The 21,551-nt window shown below is 39.8% G+C and overlaps 1 protein-coding gene across 4 annotated transcripts in view; it reads right to left on the bottom strand.

Moving 5' to 3' along the window:
- adamtsl3 (ADAMTS-like 3) overlaps positions 1–21,551 on the bottom strand; it is a 91,971-nt gene that overhangs the window by 33,064 nt on the left and 37,356 nt on the right. The window contains exon 1 of one of the 4 annotated variants that reach the window (XM_055051157.1): positions 1,946–2,072. The exons of the other annotated variants lie outside the window; for them this stretch is intronic. Within the exon in view, the coding sequence (XP_054907132.1) occupies positions 1,946–1,993 (48 nt within the window). The 5' untranslated portion in view covers positions 1,994–2,072. Of the gene's footprint in view, positions 1–1,945; positions 2,073–21,551 lie in introns of those variants that run through there. 4 annotated transcript variants of the gene reach the window in all.

Below are 21,551 nucleotides of genomic sequence, written 5' to 3'. Positions count from 1 at the left end.
ACAAAAATATTTCTGTATATAAAAAGGATAATCTGAATTATAACTAAAAGGATCAACTGAACTGAACAAAGGTTACAGTAGCTATAAATTCACATATCTTGATCTGTAAGGAAAAGATTTATACTGACTGACCTGTATTTCATGGAACTTATATTTCAGCTCTCACACACATTTCTTACGTTGAAGTCATTTCGACCCCTTTGAGCCCTTTTATCCAACAGAATGGCAGTGTGTTTCGTCTGCAAGGATAAATGGATCTCTCAGAGGAAAGCAGATACAATGCAATAATAGTCTGCTGATTATTTTTGTTGGGTCCTGGTAGCAACAACAACCCTGCACTCCAGAAACAGAGAGAGGTGGTGCGGTTCACATTATTAAAAAGTGTGTTGGGACTGATATAAATGCTTGTCAGCACTGATGACGCCTGAGGAACAGCAGAGGCGGATGGCGAGACCTAAACAAAGTCAGCAGAGCATTTAGGCAAACATGTAGGCAACGGCGGCCCTTTCTCCAGGAGCCAACTATTTTAATGTTTGGATCTTGGTAAATAAACACAGGCTGTGCACTGGCCAGCCTGTTTCCTCACCACCTTAAGTCTCCTTTGAAAAGCAATCAGGGAATTTTTCACTCAATTACAAACGAAGAGCTTCGTCCGGGGGCAAAAGAAGGGGAAGCAGATGAAGGATGGGAGGAATAGATGAAGCGTCGTTTGGCTCAATGTGCTTCTATTGTTTTTGATGGAAACAAAGGAGGACAAGACTTCACTTTTTGGAGAGCAATCCCTTTGGTCCGCAGGGTTGGTAATCAAAATTCATCAAAATTTAGCCTCCCTAAACATTTCACTGCCATGTTTACTAGCCGTGTTGCTCCTAAACCTCCAGGTGAACCTTTACAACCAGGACTGACCTCAGGTCCCTTGCTTTAAGGGCCTTAGACATATGAGACGAATTTAGCAAACATATTAATCCACTGAAGATTTTACATCATCATAATTTACTCTAAAATGACGCATCACCAATCAAAGAGTGACACATCTGTGCTAAGAAACACCAACATCTTCCATCCAAGAATCTGGACTTATTAGCAACTTTATTACCTTTTTCATTTTCTAGGATTCCCAAAGATCTTGCAAAGATTTTCATAAAATGTTGGCTAATTTTTTTAAACATAGAACATGTAGAATGTTAAAAAGTGGGACGCAAAAGAGGAATAAAAATAATCCACAACATCCTTGATTTGTAATCTTGTTTTGTAAGAAAGAGAAAGAAAATTCAATTAGTGATTTAAGGGCGACTGAAGATTTTTGCACAGTTCCACATGAGCCCAAATTAATACCCCATTCAGCAAAAACAAATATTGTGGCTTAACAAACTTACCGTACAATGATTCCTTTGAAGGCTGGTTTTTGTTGGCCTAACCCTAAATCCAAAATCCAAAGAAAAACCTAAAGAAAACATGAAGAACTGCAACCACTTCTAAACACTGTGTTTAAGAAAAGCCTGGCTCAGTGGAGGCGAAATATAAAGAAATACAAAGCAAGTGAAGGCTTTTGTTCAGAACTGTATATCCAAGCTATGTGTTAAGCTGTGACAGGCAGACTCTGTTTAAGACACCTGTCAACAGCTGAGGCTAAGTACATTTTCCCTTGAAGATGGAAAACTCCTGCAACAAGGAAAGGGAAACCCGACTCTGGAGCCTTCTTCAGCAGACTGTGTAAATATACAAATGATTCCTTTTTTTAGTCTCGCAGACATATGATATGCACACATCTGCTGAAACCTTTGTCATGCACGACTCAGGGCAGTCACTGTAAAGAAGCAGAGAGTCCAAAGAAAACCCAAAAAACACCAACAACCTGCAGAATATCTCTCATGTGATTCGGATATAAATAGGCTATTTTATAGCACAGCAAAGGAAACGTGATAAACAAAAATAAGTCCAGTACCAGAACAAGGAGAGCCGTCACCAGCAGCTTGCAAGCGCCCAGCTCCATGTCGCCTCAGCTCTGCCTGTGTGAGTCGGATGCTTGCCGCGCTCTCCTCTCTGACTCTACTCGTGTCCTGCCTGCCTGCCTGCTGTGTCCGCTCTGGCTCTCAGCTGCTTTTCCTCAGGAGCAACATGTGGAGGTGGAGGGGAGGCAGGGAGGGGCCTGGGAGGCTGTGACTTTTTTGTTTTGTTTGCGTGCTGCGCGTGGAGGTTTGAGGCTGGACCTGAAGTGAATTTGAGCTTCACGAGGTCTCGGTTCCGACTCAGTCGGTGAAAAGGCCCCAAGTGGCACACTTTCATTTGATGACCCTGGAGGAAAAGTGCAGCTGAAGATATGAATTCCCCATAAACTTCATGACAGGATTTTGTTTTGGAAGCTGCAAATAATAATCGAAAGAAATGTGGTTTCAGCCATCTATTCTTTGATACCGTTGAATTTAGCGTGTGTATTTTAGGTGGAGTAGAATAATACACTGAAAACAGTGAGGTTCATAGCTGGTAACTCAATCGTAATCATATTTACAAATATAGACCCCCTGCATGTTATTATTTACATATGGAAACTTTGCGCATGCGGACAACGCCGGAGGGCAAAAAGACGATTCTTCTGCATCCAAAGCCGCTGCTGTTGTAGGATAATTCTATTAACTCAATCACACTTGGACATGTAGATATTGTTAATTATTGCTGAGCTCCACAAATGTACAACTCAAAACCCCTTCCTTCTGGCTCAGCATCAACAATCATTTTTTTGCCCAACATGTTAGTTTTGCTTATTTGTGAATCCTGTTTTTGTTTGTTTGTGTTTCTGAGAAGCATAAGCTGCCTAATCATCATTTGTGGTATTTAGGTTTATTTCCAAGGAACTCAAGACCTCAGACTTTCATATTTGTGACCCCAATAAGGATCCTGACCCCAGTTTCTGTAAAAAAAATAAAACAATACAACTGTATTGAAGGCAGAATACAGATGTGAGACACAGATTTGTGCAAGGGATGGATAAAAAAAACAACAATAAACCATTTTTTAAATCTTATTTCTGTTCATGAGATTTAAAATATCTGTCTCAAAGTTTTTAATCTTTTCAATTCAGTTCCTCCAGTCTTGTCGTGTTGTGGTTGCATTTCTAGCCTGAATGGTTTTCCTCCGTCTTTTTCCAGCTTTCTTACATATTTCAGCTATTTCACACACACTCAAAAAAAAAAAAAAAAAAAAAAAGCTGTCGTGTACTTTCCTTACAAATTGGTTTATATTTCCAAGCAGGAAAAGAGATGGAGACATACATTTGGCATCGCATGTACAAATCCAGACCGTGCTTCAGTCTTTCCCACCGGACTATGTGTGAGAGTCCCATGTAAATCAGATGACATGGTCTGGTCGCTGAAGCTATCAAGATAGACTTTTTTTATGAGCTGAATGTCTGCTTCAATAGAGCCTTTCATAACATCTGGCAGTTTCAGCCAGAGCGAACATGTATGCTGTGAAAGTGGGGAACGTGCCAGGTGTACCCTTGGGGGACAAACCCTCTGGTTACGGGGGGAGAAGGGGAAGCACACATTCAGATGGACAGCTTTTGGCTCAGAGGGAATGTAGTATACAGTGAGTGGCTTTCATTTTCTTAGGCAATTGCAGGACACAAGAACTCAAATATGAAACAGAACATTCAAAATAGAGCAGTTAAATTTAGTGCCAACCCACTGGTGCTCCTTACAAGGTAGCAAGATTTAACGGGGGCCTTCTGCCGCAACGGTCCAAACACAATAAAAACGTTCCAAATCAGGAATCCCAAATAAAGCACCGCATCATTTTAATCAATTAAGGCTGTGTGGAATGTGTGGCACTGCAAAGCAAACAGTGGGAGACCGTAATCACTACGTTGGGCTGGACAGCTTAACCAATGCGCACGCAAACACTTTTCTGTTTCTAAATCCAGCCGGCCACGCAGCAGGTACAAGGCTTACTCTGTCAGACTGATAAAACGAAGGCGTCGCATGCAAATTGTGCCAGTAGGAGAGGTATCTAAAACACACACTTTACTAACCACTTAATGTTGGTGTTAAGCCCATTTTCTCGGGTCAACACCGAGGTCGCACTCCCTCTCACTGACTTAATCCACGAGCTTCTGATGTTTACTTTTGCAGGAAATCCTTCTCCTATCTGCATACGTTGCGACTACTGAAAATAAACCCAGGGATAGTTGGCCCCTGATCGCAAAAACCAAACACACAGGGAGGAAATTAATGTGTTTGACTGACACCGCCTCTCTGCCACAGCACTTCTGGCAGCGACTTTAGTCGGTTCAAACAATAATCTGTGAAGAAAATGAGGTGAGAAAAAAAAAAATACACAGTACAATCTGGACTTGTTTTACTCCAGGAAGGTACAGATATTGCGTAAGAAAGGGAAGCATGCAGGAGGTGTGGGATGACTGTGGAAATAATCGTTCGAAGACAAACGCTCCAGTGTTTAAGCAGATAACTTTGCTTTAAGATTGTTTTAGTTTTGGTCTGTTTTTTTTTTTTTTATCAATCATAAAGAGAAAGAACAGAAACTGAGAAATCAGGAGATACCAGAAAGTAGACAGATGGACAACAAACAAAATACATTTCAGCCAGAGTCTCTCTTTAAGTTGACATCAACTAATGACATGTTTACCCAAATTGTGGTGTTTAAGGCGACTTAAGTTTACCCTTAAAAGTAAGTGGGACTAAACTTGCGGTTTGTGGTCATTGTTAATCTTGTGCCTTAGTTATTAATTGACAAAGTGATGGTAAACAACATCTGCAATTGAAAAAAATTGCCTTTTTAATAGACCTCCCAGTTTCTGGTTGTTAACTGTGTCAAGCTCAACCTTTAAGATGTCTTTGTTTCTTCAAACAAAGACGTGTGTGAGATGCACTGAGAAATTTCCTGGTGAAAAAACCTGAAAGTTTTATTTCTAAATGGTAAGATTGGTCAGATAAATCAGTACAAATAAATTCAATTTGAACGAAAGGAGAGCAGATGGAAGAAAAACCTACCTAACAAGGTCCTGTTAGGCAGGTTTGTCCAAGGAAACTTAGACAGATGTGACAAAGGAGTTACAAGGAGATAAAATACAGGAAGCGCATAGAAATGCCCATAGACGCAGTGAAGGAGGAGAGAGCAGGATGCTTGGAAAGAGATTTGATGGAGGCAAGAAGAACAGGTAAATTCAAGCCGTTACACAAAATTTTGGTTTTGATTTTTATTTAGAGAACAGAGTAGAAATCCATACCCTAAACATTCAACTTTTGCACGAAGAAAGGAACCATATCTGTCATAAAAGCTTGGAAAACATGGCAACGTCAAACATCACTCATCAAGGCAGAGAAACTCTCCCTGGATGAATGTTTCTTAGTTCTCCCAGGTTTGCTTTCCAGGCAGCAGAGGTTTGGCTGACTCCTTCGTCTTCTCCTCTGTAAGTTAAAGAAGGGTCAAATTAAAAGGTCTCCACATTATGAGGTCACGACCTCAGTTAACAGTCTCAGAGTTCTCAGAAAGAGAGACAAATGAAGCTAAAGTTACTGACGGCCGACGTTAAGGTGCACTCAAGAGCCCAAAACATTGGCTCCCACGGAGAGATTTAAATGATTCAAGCGGGATAAACGTTAGCCTCTCACCACCCGCGCATGCTATACGAGACCTACATGTGTACTCGTCTTGATTTACTCCAAAGTCGCTGTTTAAAAAACTCGCCGGGTCACAGTATGAAGTGTTTTACCAGGACAAGGATTTTACGAGTTGCAGCTGAAAACCAGCCACATTTCCTCTCCTCAACCGAAAAAGGGATTAAAAGCTAGATGTACTTCTGTGACAGTCAGCTAGAAGCAATTCTAGCGCTGATGGAAGAGACAAAAAGTTAGATTTAAAATGAAAAATGTAAAAACATTTTCTCTATTCATTACTGTTCCTGATGTTTAGGATCTAACTTTTAGCCTTCACCTCCTCCTCCGCACCACCATAAAGCAGATGTTTCCTTTTATTATTCTTCATCCTCATTGTTTATGAGGGTAGCTCTGTTGGATCGCTGTGTCTCACAAGTGATGGGAACATTTCCTTTACTAATTTGTGGGTGGGAGGACAAATAGCACTACAAGTACGAGGAAAATGATCTGCTCAGGGGGAAGACCAATATCCCAATGTGGCCGTTACGAACGAAGTCAAGATCTTATTTAACTTCGCCGGTGCTGCAGAGGAGACATTTATTCTACCTGGACTTTGGTCCCTGAACATTTAAAGTGCAGATGAAGTTGAAATGATTCACTTCTCGAGCATATAAGGCATTGCTCTGGAACAACTCATTAGCTTGTGCTGGATGGCTGACATTGGCTTAAAAATCAACCAATAAATAAACTGTGGCCAAAGAACATGCAACATAGAATAGTTTGCTGAAAGGTAAATTATTCCTGAAACAGATATAAACAGATTCCCAACACTAAGTACACCTCTGAGGAATGAAGCCAGTTTTACAGATTATAAACCAAAGTATCAGACAAGTTGGAATTTTCGCCAAACAAACAAAAAGATAAATACAGACAATTTTATCTTATGGAGTAAACGGATAAATGGATCCATTTATCCAACTCTTCATTTACAAAGGAATCAATCGGTAAATCAGCCAATATGTCATAAATTCACCCCTCTCACATGTTTGTTCATCAGTTCATCCGTCCATCTTCCAACCAGGCTGCCTTCCAATCCAGCCATTCGTCCAGGTAGAATAAATGGTGAATAAAAGGCATTGAAAGACGGATTCAAGAAAGAACGAACAAATTTATAGTTGCTCTGGTCAGTTTTGGGTCAACGCTGACTTCTATTCCCACGCCTGAACAACTTCCAAAGGCATCCTGAAAAGATGCCCAAACCATCTCAGAGGACTCTTCTCCAGCCACCCGGTCAGAGTACGGACAGCCAAACACTGTCAGAGTTACTGCAGTGCAAGCCTGGAGTCTTCCATCCTGCTGTCCCAACTTGACACCAAAACCACTCCCAAGCAGGAATGAACACATACTCTGGACTTTTATCCCGTGACATTACTTCTTTGAAATAACTGCAGTCTGAGTCGACAGCATGAAACGCATATCCACGGCAAAAGTCACTAGTTAAAAAAAGGAAAGACTGAACCTTGTTACTGCCGTTATCCATGATGAGTTCTGTTCAGTTAAGCCCTTTCCTCTTTCTTGTGTCTGTTGTTTTGTATTGGACTTATTTTGGTAATGCAGTGGTGAGGATATTTCATATCGACCGTTTCTGACTACCTGCTGTACATTTTGTACTTTCTTTGGCAGCCAATAAAGTTTTTATTTGTGTTTCACTCACTGTGCACTGAAAGGAAATTTGGTTATATAAGCACAATAAACATTATCTACCAGCAGGAGTACCTGTTGAAACCATGATGATTTATTTCCACAGTTCAGGAAAAGAACATACTGCATCGAAAAAATTCAATCAGTAGGTATCATTAGTAGGTGTCAGTGGAGATTTGTTTTAAACCCAACAGAAATAACATAAACCTAAACTTCTGGAAAAACATACGCCTGATAACCATTTAAAAATCTTTAAACATATTTAAAGATTATTTAAATATGTTGCATTGATAAGAAAATGCATTGATAATAACAGAAAGAATGTCATATATCTTCTGTAAAATAGTCCGCTACATTAATTATAACATAATATTTTACAATAAATGTTTGAGCGCTTTATAGTGACATAATGAGAAAGCCAGTAACCACAATGTGCTCCCACATGAGTATTTCCCTAAAACTCCACAGCCTCGGTAGTGGAGAGCGGGGATACGCCACGTAATTAAGAATCAGCAATGACATTTACTGCTTCCTCAAACCGCCGCTCGTGTTTTCAGCACCGAGCTTTTTCCCCCCCATCAGCAAATGTTTTAGCAGCTTTTCCTGTGAACGCGAGGGCTGACCCGTCAGGGTTTCACCGAATCAGGAACTCCACCACACCTGATCCCAATCCCATATACTCCACACCCCTTCACTCACCCATCAGAGCAACTCTGACCTTTTTGGAGGGGAAGAGAGGGGTATAAATTAGCCACATAAAATGGCTGGAATCTGTTGTTCTGGACCTCCATGGTGGGCTCCAAGGGGGGAAAAAAAAAGTCTGGGTCCTACATTCAGAGCTGGACACACACAAAGCAGCAGCATAACTTATTTATGGACAAGCCAGCACCCAATTAATCCCTTGTGCTTTGACGAACAGACCACACTGCTGCCTTGTCATCTGGAAATAAAGCTTCTTTGAAGCTTTTTTGGAAATCGGTACAGAACATGCTCTCTGGGAGCAAATAGATGTTTTGTGCCCATTTGAATAGCTTGAGGTCCTTTGAAATATTTAGTAATTCAGTAACTTAAAATATGGTTCAAATTCCTTTATTACCTTGCTAGAGAGTCGCTGGAAACAAACAAAAAGCTGAATTTGATTTGCGAAAGCATGAAATATTGAGAAATTGCATAAAACTGGAAACCTATTAGAGAAGGTAAACATCTGCAGTTCAGATCATCTTTAGACTTTCAGACTATTGCATCTCGTTTCATGAAAATCCCCAAGCTATTTGGGAATTTCAACACAATTAAAAGCTCAATAAAACATTTTTCTTGTCCAAAGAGTTAAAGAGTAGCTTTACAATGAAAACATTAATAACAAGACAGTGTACGTTCTCATCAAATTCAGGTGTATGTTACATATGGCTGTTTGGTGGGCAATAAAATCCTTTATGTGTATTTTGCATTTTAATGAGTATTTATGCACCTTTTGTTGACAGCAACATTTCCTATGTAAACATTTGAAACCATATAATGTGTGTGAGATTTGCTTCCCATGACTAACAATAGATTAAGAGCAGTTGTGTTTAGGCCCACTCTCAAGTTATATATCAATTTGCAATTTTAAAAATTAAGAAAAATGTTCAGAAATTAACTGCTTAAATAAAATGAAAGGACAGAAAACACTAGAGCCTCCTTATAAGACAACATGTGAGTTTGGTGCTTCCTGTGAGACTGAAGGGAGGCGTCACTGTTCATATGTGACAATGTATCCTGCTCTTATCATCCATCTCCTCAGGGAAGTTCCTCCTGTCAGAGACGATAACTGGTGTTGGTTTCCATGTGTGCCTATCAATAAATTAGGCTTGACTTACATGAATGCTATTAACCATTCTTACATGTTGGAACACAGAATATGTCTTGTTGAAATAAATAAATCCATGCCACTGATCACTGATGGATCAGAAAAACTAATTATGCAAAGTAAGTTCTCAAATAAAAACAGCTTATGCAATATCAGCTTTTTAATTTCCCAATTTTATACATATATATACTATACGTACATTCATATATATATAATTTGAGTCATTTTCATTCTCAGCTGTTGAAAACATATGAACTCAGAAAATGATTACAGAACCTTTTTTTTACTATTATTAATTGGAAGTTGGGAGTTTTATTTACATTTTAAATGACTCTTTGAAGAATAACTCTCTTCTTAAGAAATAAAAAAATAAAATTGCATTACTTTATTTTGCATAAGTTTGATTTGCCTTGGTTAACGCTAAACCATTTACAACTTCTTTAAAAAGCTACTATAGAGTTGTCATATTAAAAGAAATTGCATTCAGTAATTGAAAAAATAAAATTCTTAAAAAATATATTAAGACTTACAATAGCTTAGAAAACACAGGGTGTGAAAATAAGTTATGCTTATCCCTATAAATGTGAAAATCTACGTGGATAATTTTAATTAAATTAAAACCCTGATCTGAGTTGAAATAACAGCACACCGAGAGTCACGTTAGTAAGATTAATTAGCAGCCTCATGGTGCTGAAAAAAAAAAAGTGACGTTCAAAGCTGAAATCCAGACTTGATGATTTGCAGACGTGTCACTGGCTCTCTTGTTAACTTCTTCTATGATTGCAAAATAAGACAACGATCCAACCACAGACACAGAGACGCACCTCCACATGAAAAGGCACCTGGTTTGTCTCAGACGCTCATATCATCCGAGTGGGGAGTTTTCACACACAGAGCTTTTCTGTAGCAGCAGAATAGATCCCCGTACAGGCTTCATGCAGCTAGGGTTTCAGTTTTTAACCCTAAAAATAAAGTCACACCAATAACATGTGTTTTCCATTTTATAAATCTGCAGTGTGTGTTGTCTTTGGCTCTGAGATGCTCTGAAGTGAGAGCAATATGATAAAAGGTGGAGGGTGGAGGTTTTAACCTATACAGCGTCCTCTGAAAACTGACATTTTCCTCTTTGTTAAATAATGATGCAATTACACAGAGTCTGAAAGAAGCTTGTGTTCATCAGTCCCTTATTATGACCTGCATCTGACCGACAGATATGGAAACTATTAAAGCAGAAATAAATTGTCCTCAGCTGCATTATTCCTGTTTCCTACGTGAACTGTAGACGTACAAATCTTTTACATGCACACAAAAACATTCCAGTGTTACATTTCTGGCTAAAACACGTTAGCTTTTCTTGCTCAGTGAAGCTAACTTAGAGGTAGCTTGCATAGATTCTTGGTTCCTATCTATGATCAAGATCTACATAAAAGACACGCACAACATTTTTCATGTTTTATTCGTAAAAAATATTCATCTCTGTTCCTCTCACACAAAATTCCAACAAAAACACTGAAGATTGTAGAAGCAATACGGCAAAATGTGAAAAAGTTCAAGGCGCATGAACAATGTATGCTACATGACCGTTTAGAACAAAATGTATTTATTCAATAACGCATAAAGCATATTTTAATGTGTACGGAACTTTGGCTGACTTGTGTTACATAAAATGTGTTATGCAAATACTTTTATTCCCTGGTTATGATCATAAAGTCTGCAGTCCATCAGCGAGTCTTCCGATATGTTGCATGTCTGTCTTTTCCAAAGTGAAAGTTGAATCAAAAGTAGTTTTTCTGTACATGAGCCTGAGCACACAACTGCAGCAAATCCACCGAGGAGTGGCTCGAAATGGAAAAGAATGACCATAACCATGCCCAAAGTATGATTAGGGATTAGTCAAAGCCCACATTTAAACCCCATCTAAATGTTTTTTTGGCAATTTTGAAACAGGCTGTTTGAAAGAAAACCCTCAATCATCTAATGGAGCTTGCATGGAAAAGGGATCAAAACTTCAGCTTCAGTATTTTCACGATGCTCAAAACACATCCATGTTTAAGCAAAACCCAAGAGAAACCTCCAGGGGGAAAAAAAAAACCAACTTTCATTAATGCCAGTGCATCTTACAGTTTAAACAACTTTAAGATCAAATTATTGAACAGCAGAATAGCAAGATGATTAAAGTGCTTAAAAACTTCACTGTTTTTTTAAGCCTAATACAGCTTAAATAAAACAAGCTTCCACAGAAAAGCCACAAAGTGAAAAAAATAGATGTATTTGCTACAGTAAAAGCTAAAATTTTTATTAACTGAGGTCACTCTATGTTAGCCGTATGTAACTCAAGGAGACAGCAATGTAAATGAGACTTGAAATAAATGGAACCAACGCCATACACATCAGTTTTCCCCTTAAGTTCTTCTTGATACATCAATGAGTAATGTTTTCTCTTTTCATAATGACATGATATTCATTTGACAGCATTTCAGCTTTCGACTGTGAATAAAGCTGAACCCCTGAACCTGTTTTATCAAAAACACTGGCACATAACGTACAGTACGTCAAGGGAATGTGGCCAGTAGGGCACAAATAGCTTTTAACCAAGGCCTCATGGCAAACATGACTTAAATAAAATAAGATTTTTTTTTTCTTTCAAAGCCTTCAATCCCAGCTCTGCCCAGAACTGAGATCGCTCTGCTAATGGTGAAAGAAAACAACTGATTTTGCTGCCTTAGGTCATGTAATTATGTCGCTGTTCCGTTGAATGCTAACAGTAAATGGGACATTTATTCAGTTTAAATCAAATCACTTTGTGACTTAAACTGTAAATGATGTCTAAGGCTGAGAATATTCAAAGTTTCTGACCCTGCTGTGTGTGTTTCTGAGTCTAAAAGCATGTCCGCAGGTGAGAAGATCAAGAGACTTTTGAAAGTCCTGTCAGGTTCATGAAATCTGAAACGACTCTGCAGCTTTTTCTGCTTTTCGATAGCGAGTGCTGTGAGATTCTGGATTTTGTTGTGAATGATCACAACAGGAGGCTCATTATCATGTCAGCCGTTCGTTCACTGCACTGGTCATGCCAAGTGAAATCAAACTTCTGTGTTTTTTGGTCGTTGTTACAAGATTACAACATGTTGATCAAAATTTCCAATGTAAACATTTGCTGCAGTTGTGTGCTCAGGCTCATGTACAGAAAACTCCTCTGCGACAGACTGGCGACCTGGTCAGGATGAATCCCGCCTGTCACCCAGGATGTTAGCTGGAGATAGGCACCAGTACCTCCCGACCCCACCAGGGTCAAGGGTGTTAGAAAATGGATGGATGGATGGATAGTAAACCCCTAATTTTTATTGTAAACTCCTAATTTAAAGAATTTATTTCAATTTCTCACTCATAACACTAAAATGTCACATGCAGCTTCAAAATCACACATTATTCACTTATTTGTTTTGCAAAAATAGTAAAGTCCTACTTCATTGAGCTGTTTGGTGTTGCAGCTAAACATGTGACCTCTGTAAAATGCACAGAGAGAGCTCTTACAGGTATGCTAACCATGCTAATAGTGCTTATCAGTGATAAATGTGGTTAAAAAAATATTCCTTTTTCCTATCTTTATTAAGCTGTTTGGTTTTACCGTCTCACAGATATTGCAACGGCTCTTCTCTCATGTTTCATCACGGCTCTTTAATGGCGTTATTTATAAAACAGAAGTCAAACATTTATCCTCCTGTATTTTTAAGTGTGCTCGTGTTCAGCATGCGTTCCTCTCTTTTGCGCGCCAAGAAACACAACATTCTCTTATGCACCCTGAGAACATTCATTTTGTATCACAAAACCTCTGGCACAATCACGCTCCTTTATGTTAAACTGCGAAAGGTAAATTAAGTCCTATTTTTTTCACAGTTTACACAGAAAAATCACCAATAACCTCATATGTCCTCCTTTCAGGCTGGTGTTGAGTCCAGGTGAGGAAGGCGAAAGGGAAAGGAAAGATTTGAAGCGTGAAGGAATAGTAACCGCACAGGAAAAGAGTCACAGTGGATCAGCTAAACACTCATTTTTATCCTCCTCCCACATATAAAAAATCCTTTACCATGTGTTCCCCAAGAGCTTTTGGGCTTACAGCTGTCTAAATATGCTACTGTAGTGAACTCCCAACCAGTGAAGTGATTGCAGCGTTGCGTAGGAAGCAGCCTGTGGCAGTAAAAGTGAACAGCAGGAAACGGGGAGGATGACCACAAAGACAGAGGATGCTACATTTTATTCTGTCTTCGAGACGTTTGTCTAGTGGTGGATTTTCACATGTTTTCGTACAGCAGCAGGTCAGGACTGTTCTTGGATATTCACAAAACCCTTTACTGGTTACATAACCTATGCAGTCAGAGAAAGAAATGTAAATATACAGTATAACAACAGGAGTAGAAATTTTGCAAGTGAATTATGATCAATTCTGCAAACTGCAGCACAAAAAAGTGATCAGATTCAATGCTAATATCTTTTTACCGATCAGATATTGAGCTGAAGCCACCAATCCACACTCCAGGTATGTGTGTTACTGCAGATTATATTTGGGTCAGTTTTGTTTAGGATGTTTAAGCTTACGCACAATAAATGACTACTCACTGAAATGACAAATTCTACTTATAATTCTAATGCATTTTATGTAACCAAAAGTTTAAAACAGGAAAAATTACCAAGAGGACTGATTTGAGCAGAACCACAGTCAAATTGTAATCTCTGGACAATCGTCGTTTCAGAGTATCTCTAAAGCTGCTGCTTTTGTGGGGATGTTTCCACAAAATACATTACGTCACAGTTTTCCAATCATAGGGTTGCATATCCACAAACTAGACGGGCATGTGAGCATCACACCTGACGTTTACGTCACCTCGTTCCCCCACGCATTGCTTTCCTGGGGAGAACATTGCATCAGAGGCACTAAAGGAAGAAGGTAGTGTGTTTCAGTTCCTGTGGATTTTTCCTTTCATGTAAAATTTCAGACCATGTGGCTAAAACCTTCTATTAAAACCACACCGTATTCCCTGAGAGCTGAGGTGTCTTTCAGCGATTGAAAGACAGCTGACATGAAAAGTTGTTCAGAAATGTTTTTGAGGAACACAACCAGCTTGAGGTGCTGACTTGGCCTCCAAATTCCTCAAATAATCTGAGGGATGTGCTGGACAAACAAGGCCCATCCCTGGAGGCTTCACTTCGAAACTTACAGATCTCGTAGAATGCGTTGCTAACATCTTGGTGCCAGACACAAACCCTCATGATAGCAGAGTCTATGACTTGACAAGTTGAGGCTGTTCTGGCAGGAAAAGACAGAGACAAATTACAGAGACTATTATGCAGGTGGACATACTGCTTTACCTGATCAGATTATAAATGTACATGATTGCATCAGTTTAAAAGGGAGGCTCTCAAAGCTCTAAATTACCTTATGCTGTATTTCAGTAAACAATCCATGGACACATTTTTTGAACAGATTGTTGTCAGGCCAGAATCAGGAAAAACCTTTATCACATGTTAATTTTGTTCCTAGAAACCCGCCTGAAACAAGTCAAGCTAAAGAGCAACATCTTGTGTTCAAGGGATAAAACTGCAAGCTTTTACTGCGCCTGAAACTTTTAAACTGAAAAGTAAGGAGTGCACACTTATTTATGTATCAAAGTGTGTGGTAAGTGAAATGATTCGCCTCCATATTTTACCTGCCTTGGCTGTTTTGATCTCGCCTGCCTCCCACTTTAACCTTGGACAGGAACATGCACCTAAAAGGAGTCCAACAGATGATGCATGGCATGCGCTGACAGGATATGTCTGCGTGTGTGGGGTGGTCCAAGCCCTCTAAACTCTGGCATAGGTTTATATAAACCCATAGCTTCAAGCATCAGACACAAAATGAGAGGGCGGTTAAACAAATCTTTGGCTCTCGGCAAAGACAGAGCAAACATCTGATGCACATAGGTCCCCTGCACATTTTAAATCATTAGCAGCGACTCTAAACACAAACACTTCTCTCTTGCCACGCTCACGTCACTGAATTCTTGCAGACCTGATCGGAGAAGAAAAGCAGCCAGAGGGGCCTCTGTTTGAGGGCCGTGCAGAGCGTCTGTGTGGGCCAGACAGGAGCCGCAGGCTTAATTGCTGTCTTTCGCTGCGTGCCGCTGTGCGGCTGAGGCCAAAACCAGCGCCGGGTCTTGCATCCCCATTACCAACCACTTCCCATCACTCCATCATCTGTGGCATCCAAGCGCAGGATGGAGTGGAGGAAGAGCTCATTGACTGCACTTCAACCCCTATCATTAACTCAGTGAGATCATTCAGAAGAGCTGATTTTGAAAAAACACGGCTTATTTGCTTGTGGCTGAACCTGCATAACCAAAGGCGCCACAAATCATAAACTGAACGCAGATTCCCAACACCGAGCAAATAGAACATCGCTCTGTGTTTCAGGGGTCAGGAGAAATAAGCAGAAGAGCCCAGTTCTCTTCCCGAGCTCTCACTATTTGTGGAGTATTAACGATTTCTTCAGAAACCGAATGATTGATGGCTTTACGCTGGCTCCGCAGCAATGTGAAGATTACCGTCATAAATCAGAGTAGCTGTATAACAAGACAGTGCAGACATTTTCATCAAGGGACACCGTTGTACCACACCAAAAGGTTGTTTTAAGTCAACTAACACCCTGGCTTCCAGCCCGCCGCCTCCGGACAGTGTTTTCACTACCAGACTTTCATCGTTCAGTGCTGGCCTCATAAATCTGGAAGCTTCAATAGTCCACTGGGTCGCTCTTCACTGTGATTTCGTTCAGCGTTTAGAAATAAGAAGCGCACGGGGGAAAATTAATCCAGGAAGTCTGCATGTCTGCTCTGGGAGCATCTGCTTCCCCAGATGCACCTGGGTTCCTTACTCTGAAGTAGAGTTTGTGGTGTAATGAAAAAACTGCTGCTTTTAAAAAAGGAAGAAAAACTATTTACTTGAAACAACAGTTGAATTTAAAAATACAAAGTTTTAGAGGGCAAAAACAAAAGCTACTTTGATTGCTCACAGAATTGTTGCAGCTATATGTTGCGAAATAACTTCAGTGATATACAGTACTGCACTGGTTTCTGTATGGTTACATTGCTCTTATGGGTGACATTGTTAAATTAATAACAATTGTAAAGTGACAAAGATGGGAGGGACAGAGATGTGAAAACAAAATGGAGTTTGTCTGGGTGAGGCCTGCCAAGGTTGCAGACATGGAATAAAATTGCAACTTGAGACACAGCATTGAAAACAGGCCAATACTATAGCCCAGGCTGAACAGGCTCCTTTTGGTCAATCTTACATCAAATACCCCCCAAAAATCCACAGCGTCCCCATAACGCAATCACCATCCAGCAGCCAACAGATCGCTCAACACCCCAAAACCCCGGTACAGCAAACCGAGCAAAACCGCACGCAGCCCTTTTGCTGAAATCCCCTTTTTCGCATGGTCATTCATAACATTCATGTGCAGCTGTGTGACATTGAGGTGGATGCTCCCACCTATGGATTGCTTTTAAAGTTATCCATCAACAGGACCCAAAAGTATTGCCACAAGATCATAGCAAGACAAAAGAAGCTCAGAACAAAGAAAGTACAGCTGATACCAGTGGCTTTTTGTGGAGCATTGACTGCAGCCCCTGTAGAGAAATCTGTTTGAAAAATATAATTTTGAATTTATAAAGAAGTTTATGTCAGTGAATCACATCATAACTCCACTGCGACTGCACATCCAGTCATTGTTTACATACAGATTTAACCCGTCTGTCTTCTTCTGGTGTAGAATCATGAAATGTCTCCCGTCAGTGACATGAAAGTCAAATAAAATATGACAAAACTATTGGATACATTAAGATATTTAGTTAGAAGTTGCAGAAGTCAGATTTTTTTTCTGAGGTGAAAAAAAATTTAAAATTGGGTTGTTTAGACCGTCATGAAAAAGTGGGATGCATATCGGCTAATAATAATAATTGGATCTGGGTCATATTTGCCTGATTCCTTTTCTAAACAAACAAATAACTGGGCTGGTTTATGACTCTCAAGGACATGATCATTGCTACAAGTATATTAGACTCATTTAGACATTATGTTTATCCTAAATATTCAAACAAAACGACAAGAAGATCATCCTGGACATGCTAAATTCACTAAATTCACATATTGCTAACTCTATCCTGGTGAGGTTCAAACACTGCCATCGTGACGCGGCCATCAAGTCATTTATTTTCTTCTCTTCCTGGAAACCTTGGAAACCCAAGGAATGCATAGGTAAAATAAAATCCCAATATTCCAAAACGTAAATCTTCCCACCCACTCTTCCTCCACCTTACTAGGTAAAACAAAGACAGGAAGTGATGTGTCACATGCACATTATTTGTGGATTTAGACGTTTAATGTGAAAGCTTTTAAATTCCTGCTCTGCCTCTGTGTGAGCATAAATCTTGATGCCTTAGAAGGTGCTGTCTTTGTGATGACTGTGATTTCCTTCCATAAATGTCTTGCAACTCCAGTTGGCATAAAACCAAAGGTCATTAACTGAAAGGAACCGACTTTATGGTTTTACTTCATGTGTAAGCTTAATGAAAAGCAGTTGCTTGGGAAGTTTTATTTGCACAGCCGTAATAACAGTTATGTTCATCTCTAGTTGAACATATTAATCATCCTCAGTTTATGTTTGTTGGGTAAGCAGCAGCTCCTTCAATAGTTATGGGAAAATCGTGCACAACTGAGTTATTTAATTCTTGCAATCTTAATAATTGGTCAGAGATCAAATTGGCACATCTCTACCAGATCTGCTAACGTGACTGCATCAGTCTGGACTTGGGCCGAGTTGAAAGCGAAAGGATTTTGCATGCCTTCTGTCCGCAGCGTTTTATGACCTGTTGCAAATTCAAGTGTAAGTAAGGGAGTGTTTACAGGAGAGAGTCTTAGCTGAACATGACCTCAAGAGATCCTTAAATTACGCTTGTTTCAGTTCAATAGCTTACCTCTGTCTTGTATAAAGATTTGGTCTTAGAGTACCGACTTGTGTTGCAAGCATTGTTCACTTTTCAGTTTGGAAGAGAGTCAGAGGGTCATTTTTCAATTTTGTGGTTTGTGAACGGATTACATTCTCTCACAGGGCTCCTTGGGAGCAGAAAACGCTTGTCAGTAAGCTGGAGGTGAAAGCTTGAGAAAGCATTTGATTTGGAGTCTGCACAAATTTATGCTCCTGATTTGATTTTTTTCATGTTTGGGAGTGCATGCACGGGTTTGCAGTGGTTGGTGCTGACAATGCACTGAGTTTAACACCGTGTTTACATAAAATTCTTCTTTTATTGTTTTGTAGGTTTTGATAAAACAAACAAGTTGATGTGAAATCCTTAAAACTTCCCAAGAAAATCCAGCTTAGAGAAAGACTTACTACAGACCACTCAGTAACTTGTGGTCTACTCTCCATTCTGAGAACCTGAAACAGGGATGGAAAAGCAGCATTTGTTTTCTTCACTAATCTGGAACAAACCCCCAGAAAACTGCAAAACTGCCAAAACACTGAGTTGTTTTAAAACAAGCATGATGCCTGCCAGTTATTGATCTACTTGGATGGTCCCCTGAATGGGCAGCAGTGCTGGTACACAACCCTCTCAGACTGGATGTTTATTCCTCCCCCAGTCATGTTTTTGCACAAACAAATTATTATTTGTATAGATCTGTTCATTTGTCTCCCATTTTCGTCATCACCTTTGAGCCAGGCATGACAAATGGGGGCTCGTCCGGGAGCCAGTATCACAAGGCTAAAAACCCATTTGTTTACAGTTGCCTTTGATTAATAATAACTAAGACATTGATTCATTCTGGTCTAGATTACAACTTTTCATTACTTCTCATTATTCTGAGACTGTAGTATAATGTTTGTTTGTTTTTTTGTTTTGCTTATTTATTGTGTCATATTTTTATCATGTAAAGCACCTTGAATTGCCTTGCTGCTGAAATGCGCCATACAAATAAAGTTGACTTTGCATGAATTACTGCACCAATTTGGTGTGGGAATGGAGGAAAAAAGAAGGACACGAGGAGAGAAGAAAAGTAGGAGACAAGGAAAGAAGGAAGGAATTTGAGGAAGGTTATAGAACATAAAAAAGAAGAGAAGCACAATGAGAAACGGGTGAAAAGAAGAAAGGATGGGTGTGGGGTAGAATGAATGCAGCTTTCATCTGAAAAGCTTCCACTCTGCTGTGTCCACAGAAGAACAAATATAATTAACATTCAGAAGAAACGATGCAATGCATGCATTTTATATCTCAATTAAAGAAATGAAACAGAAACACATGCTCTCCTCCAGCGCTGTACGTATCCAGAAGGCAGAATAATCTGAAGCCACATTGAGTAGAAAATACCTGTTTTACTGGAGCTTCTCCAGTGCTTCGCCTCAACTCTGCTCTGTATGGGTGGTAGGGATCTGTCAGCAACAAGTAATTAATGCAGTAATAGAGATTAACATTTGCAGACTGACTACTTGCTCCTGGCTGTCTGAACAGAGTGAACTCTGTGGATTTATGCAAAAGCTTAGATTTGAGAACTACATCAGTTATCAAAGGCAGTAAGCACCTCCCTGGAGATTTTATCTCGCCCCACGCAGAGGAAAACAACATTTCCATGACATTTATTTGGAAGCTGGTGGAAAATGTTTCAAGCTGCAAAAGACAAAGAGGAGCAGTATGATGCATATCCAAAATAAGAACTTGTCAGATTGAAATGTTATAAATTTGCTGCAATAGCTTTGTTTTGAAAACTGCGGTGAAATTTAATTTTGCTTACAAAGCCCTAATTCAGCCAGATTGAAACCACACTCATAACAAGTGCCTTGAATGATCTCCATGACATGCCCAACCACACATACTAAGCCAGAAAATAACAAAAAAAGCGCCTGACATTAACAATCACCTCCACTAAGAACCAATTAGTTGGAGCCATGCCAAAACACAAAGCAAATACTTTCTGGCTCTAGACCATCTCTGGCTGTTTGCGCCTGTGAATGAGTGCATGCCAGACGCAGAGGGGAACATCTGCAGTGGAGAACCAGAAATGTAAGCAATCAGAAATCAATCACTCATCCAGAAACTGTTTGCATGCTTTCACATGCCAACGAGGAACAGATATAACAAAAGATGAGGAGAAAAACGACGAAGGATGAAAGTTTCTCCTTTAATCAAAGTCATGGATTTGGTGGCATGCGGGAGCGTTGAACGCTAAAGGCCCTGAAATCACTAACACATGCACTTCTGAATAACACAGCGCAATACATGCAGATGTCAGCAAGCAAACAGAAACAAATCTGGGATTACATGAGACGCAGCTCTCCTACAAATATGCATGAAGTGGTAGCCAGAAACAAACACACGGCCAGCGGAATGGTTTACGCACACTCATGTTTGTAATGTGGGTGTTGTGGTGAGGACCCGTCCCCATCTACTTTACCTCGGCAGCACCGCTCTAGTACCCACAGTGCACTGCTGTGAAACCACATCAAGCAGCGGGAGATATTTGCGGTGCCATGGTATGGGCCAAAGATTTACTGAACACATATGCTGCTGGAACAAACACGGGGGTGAGAGAATGATCCCCCAGTCCAAAGCCACATGGCTTTACACCACATTCACCAGTGCTCAGCACTTTTTTAATGCCTGCACCTCCAAGCTGTTTTCATATGCATCAAACATGAGTCTGAGAACCAAAACAAGCAAGCTTAGAAGGCAAATTCTCCTCATTTAATGCATTCTTTCAAAAAGCAAAGGCATTGCCTCTTGGCAAACAAATAAATAAAAAAAAATCTCAACCTCCCAAAAACAGAGTTAAACCAGTTTGGACGCAAACCACAATACAAAAACCTGCAGAAGTTAAAAAGTCAAAAAGACACCACTTGTGATTCCATTATACCTCCAACGCTCTCACTTAACCTGATCGGCATCAGCTGGTTTCCAGTATCCCGATGTTCCAAAGGGGGTCGGGGATCAGATGTTTTCCCTTATTATTTATTTCTGTTTTTACGTCAAGAGATTGTGTTTTTTTTATGTTTTTCACCTGGATGCAAGGCAATAATAATAAAGTGATACTGAAGTGATGAAGAGGGAAGTGGTTATGATGTCACTGTCTGTTGTCTTAGGTTTGTCACGGAACTATTTGTGATTATTTATGTGATCAATTATTTTATGTTACAGATTTAAAAACAAAAAAAGGGGTAAAATACATAAGAGGGTAAATACTTTATTAGGCACATCAATAAATCACAGAACATGTGTGGCCCAAAGCTCCATTCTGCTTTTATTGAACTGCTCTATGATTCCATTACATCTTATTAATTGCTGATATGACAGTGCTTCTTGTTTTGGATG

The sequence above is a fragment of the Poeciliopsis prolifica genome, unplaced genomic scaffold (genome assembly GCF_027474105.1).
Source record: "Poeciliopsis prolifica strain line A6 unplaced genomic scaffold, Auburn_PproV2 SCAFFOLD032, whole genome shotgun sequence".
NCBI classification, from domain to species: domain Eukaryota; kingdom Metazoa; phylum Chordata; class Actinopteri; order Cyprinodontiformes; family Poeciliidae; genus Poeciliopsis; species Poeciliopsis prolifica.
The sequence above is the reverse complement of the archived record's forward strand: the minus strand, read 5'-3'. Positions and strand labels throughout refer to the sequence as shown.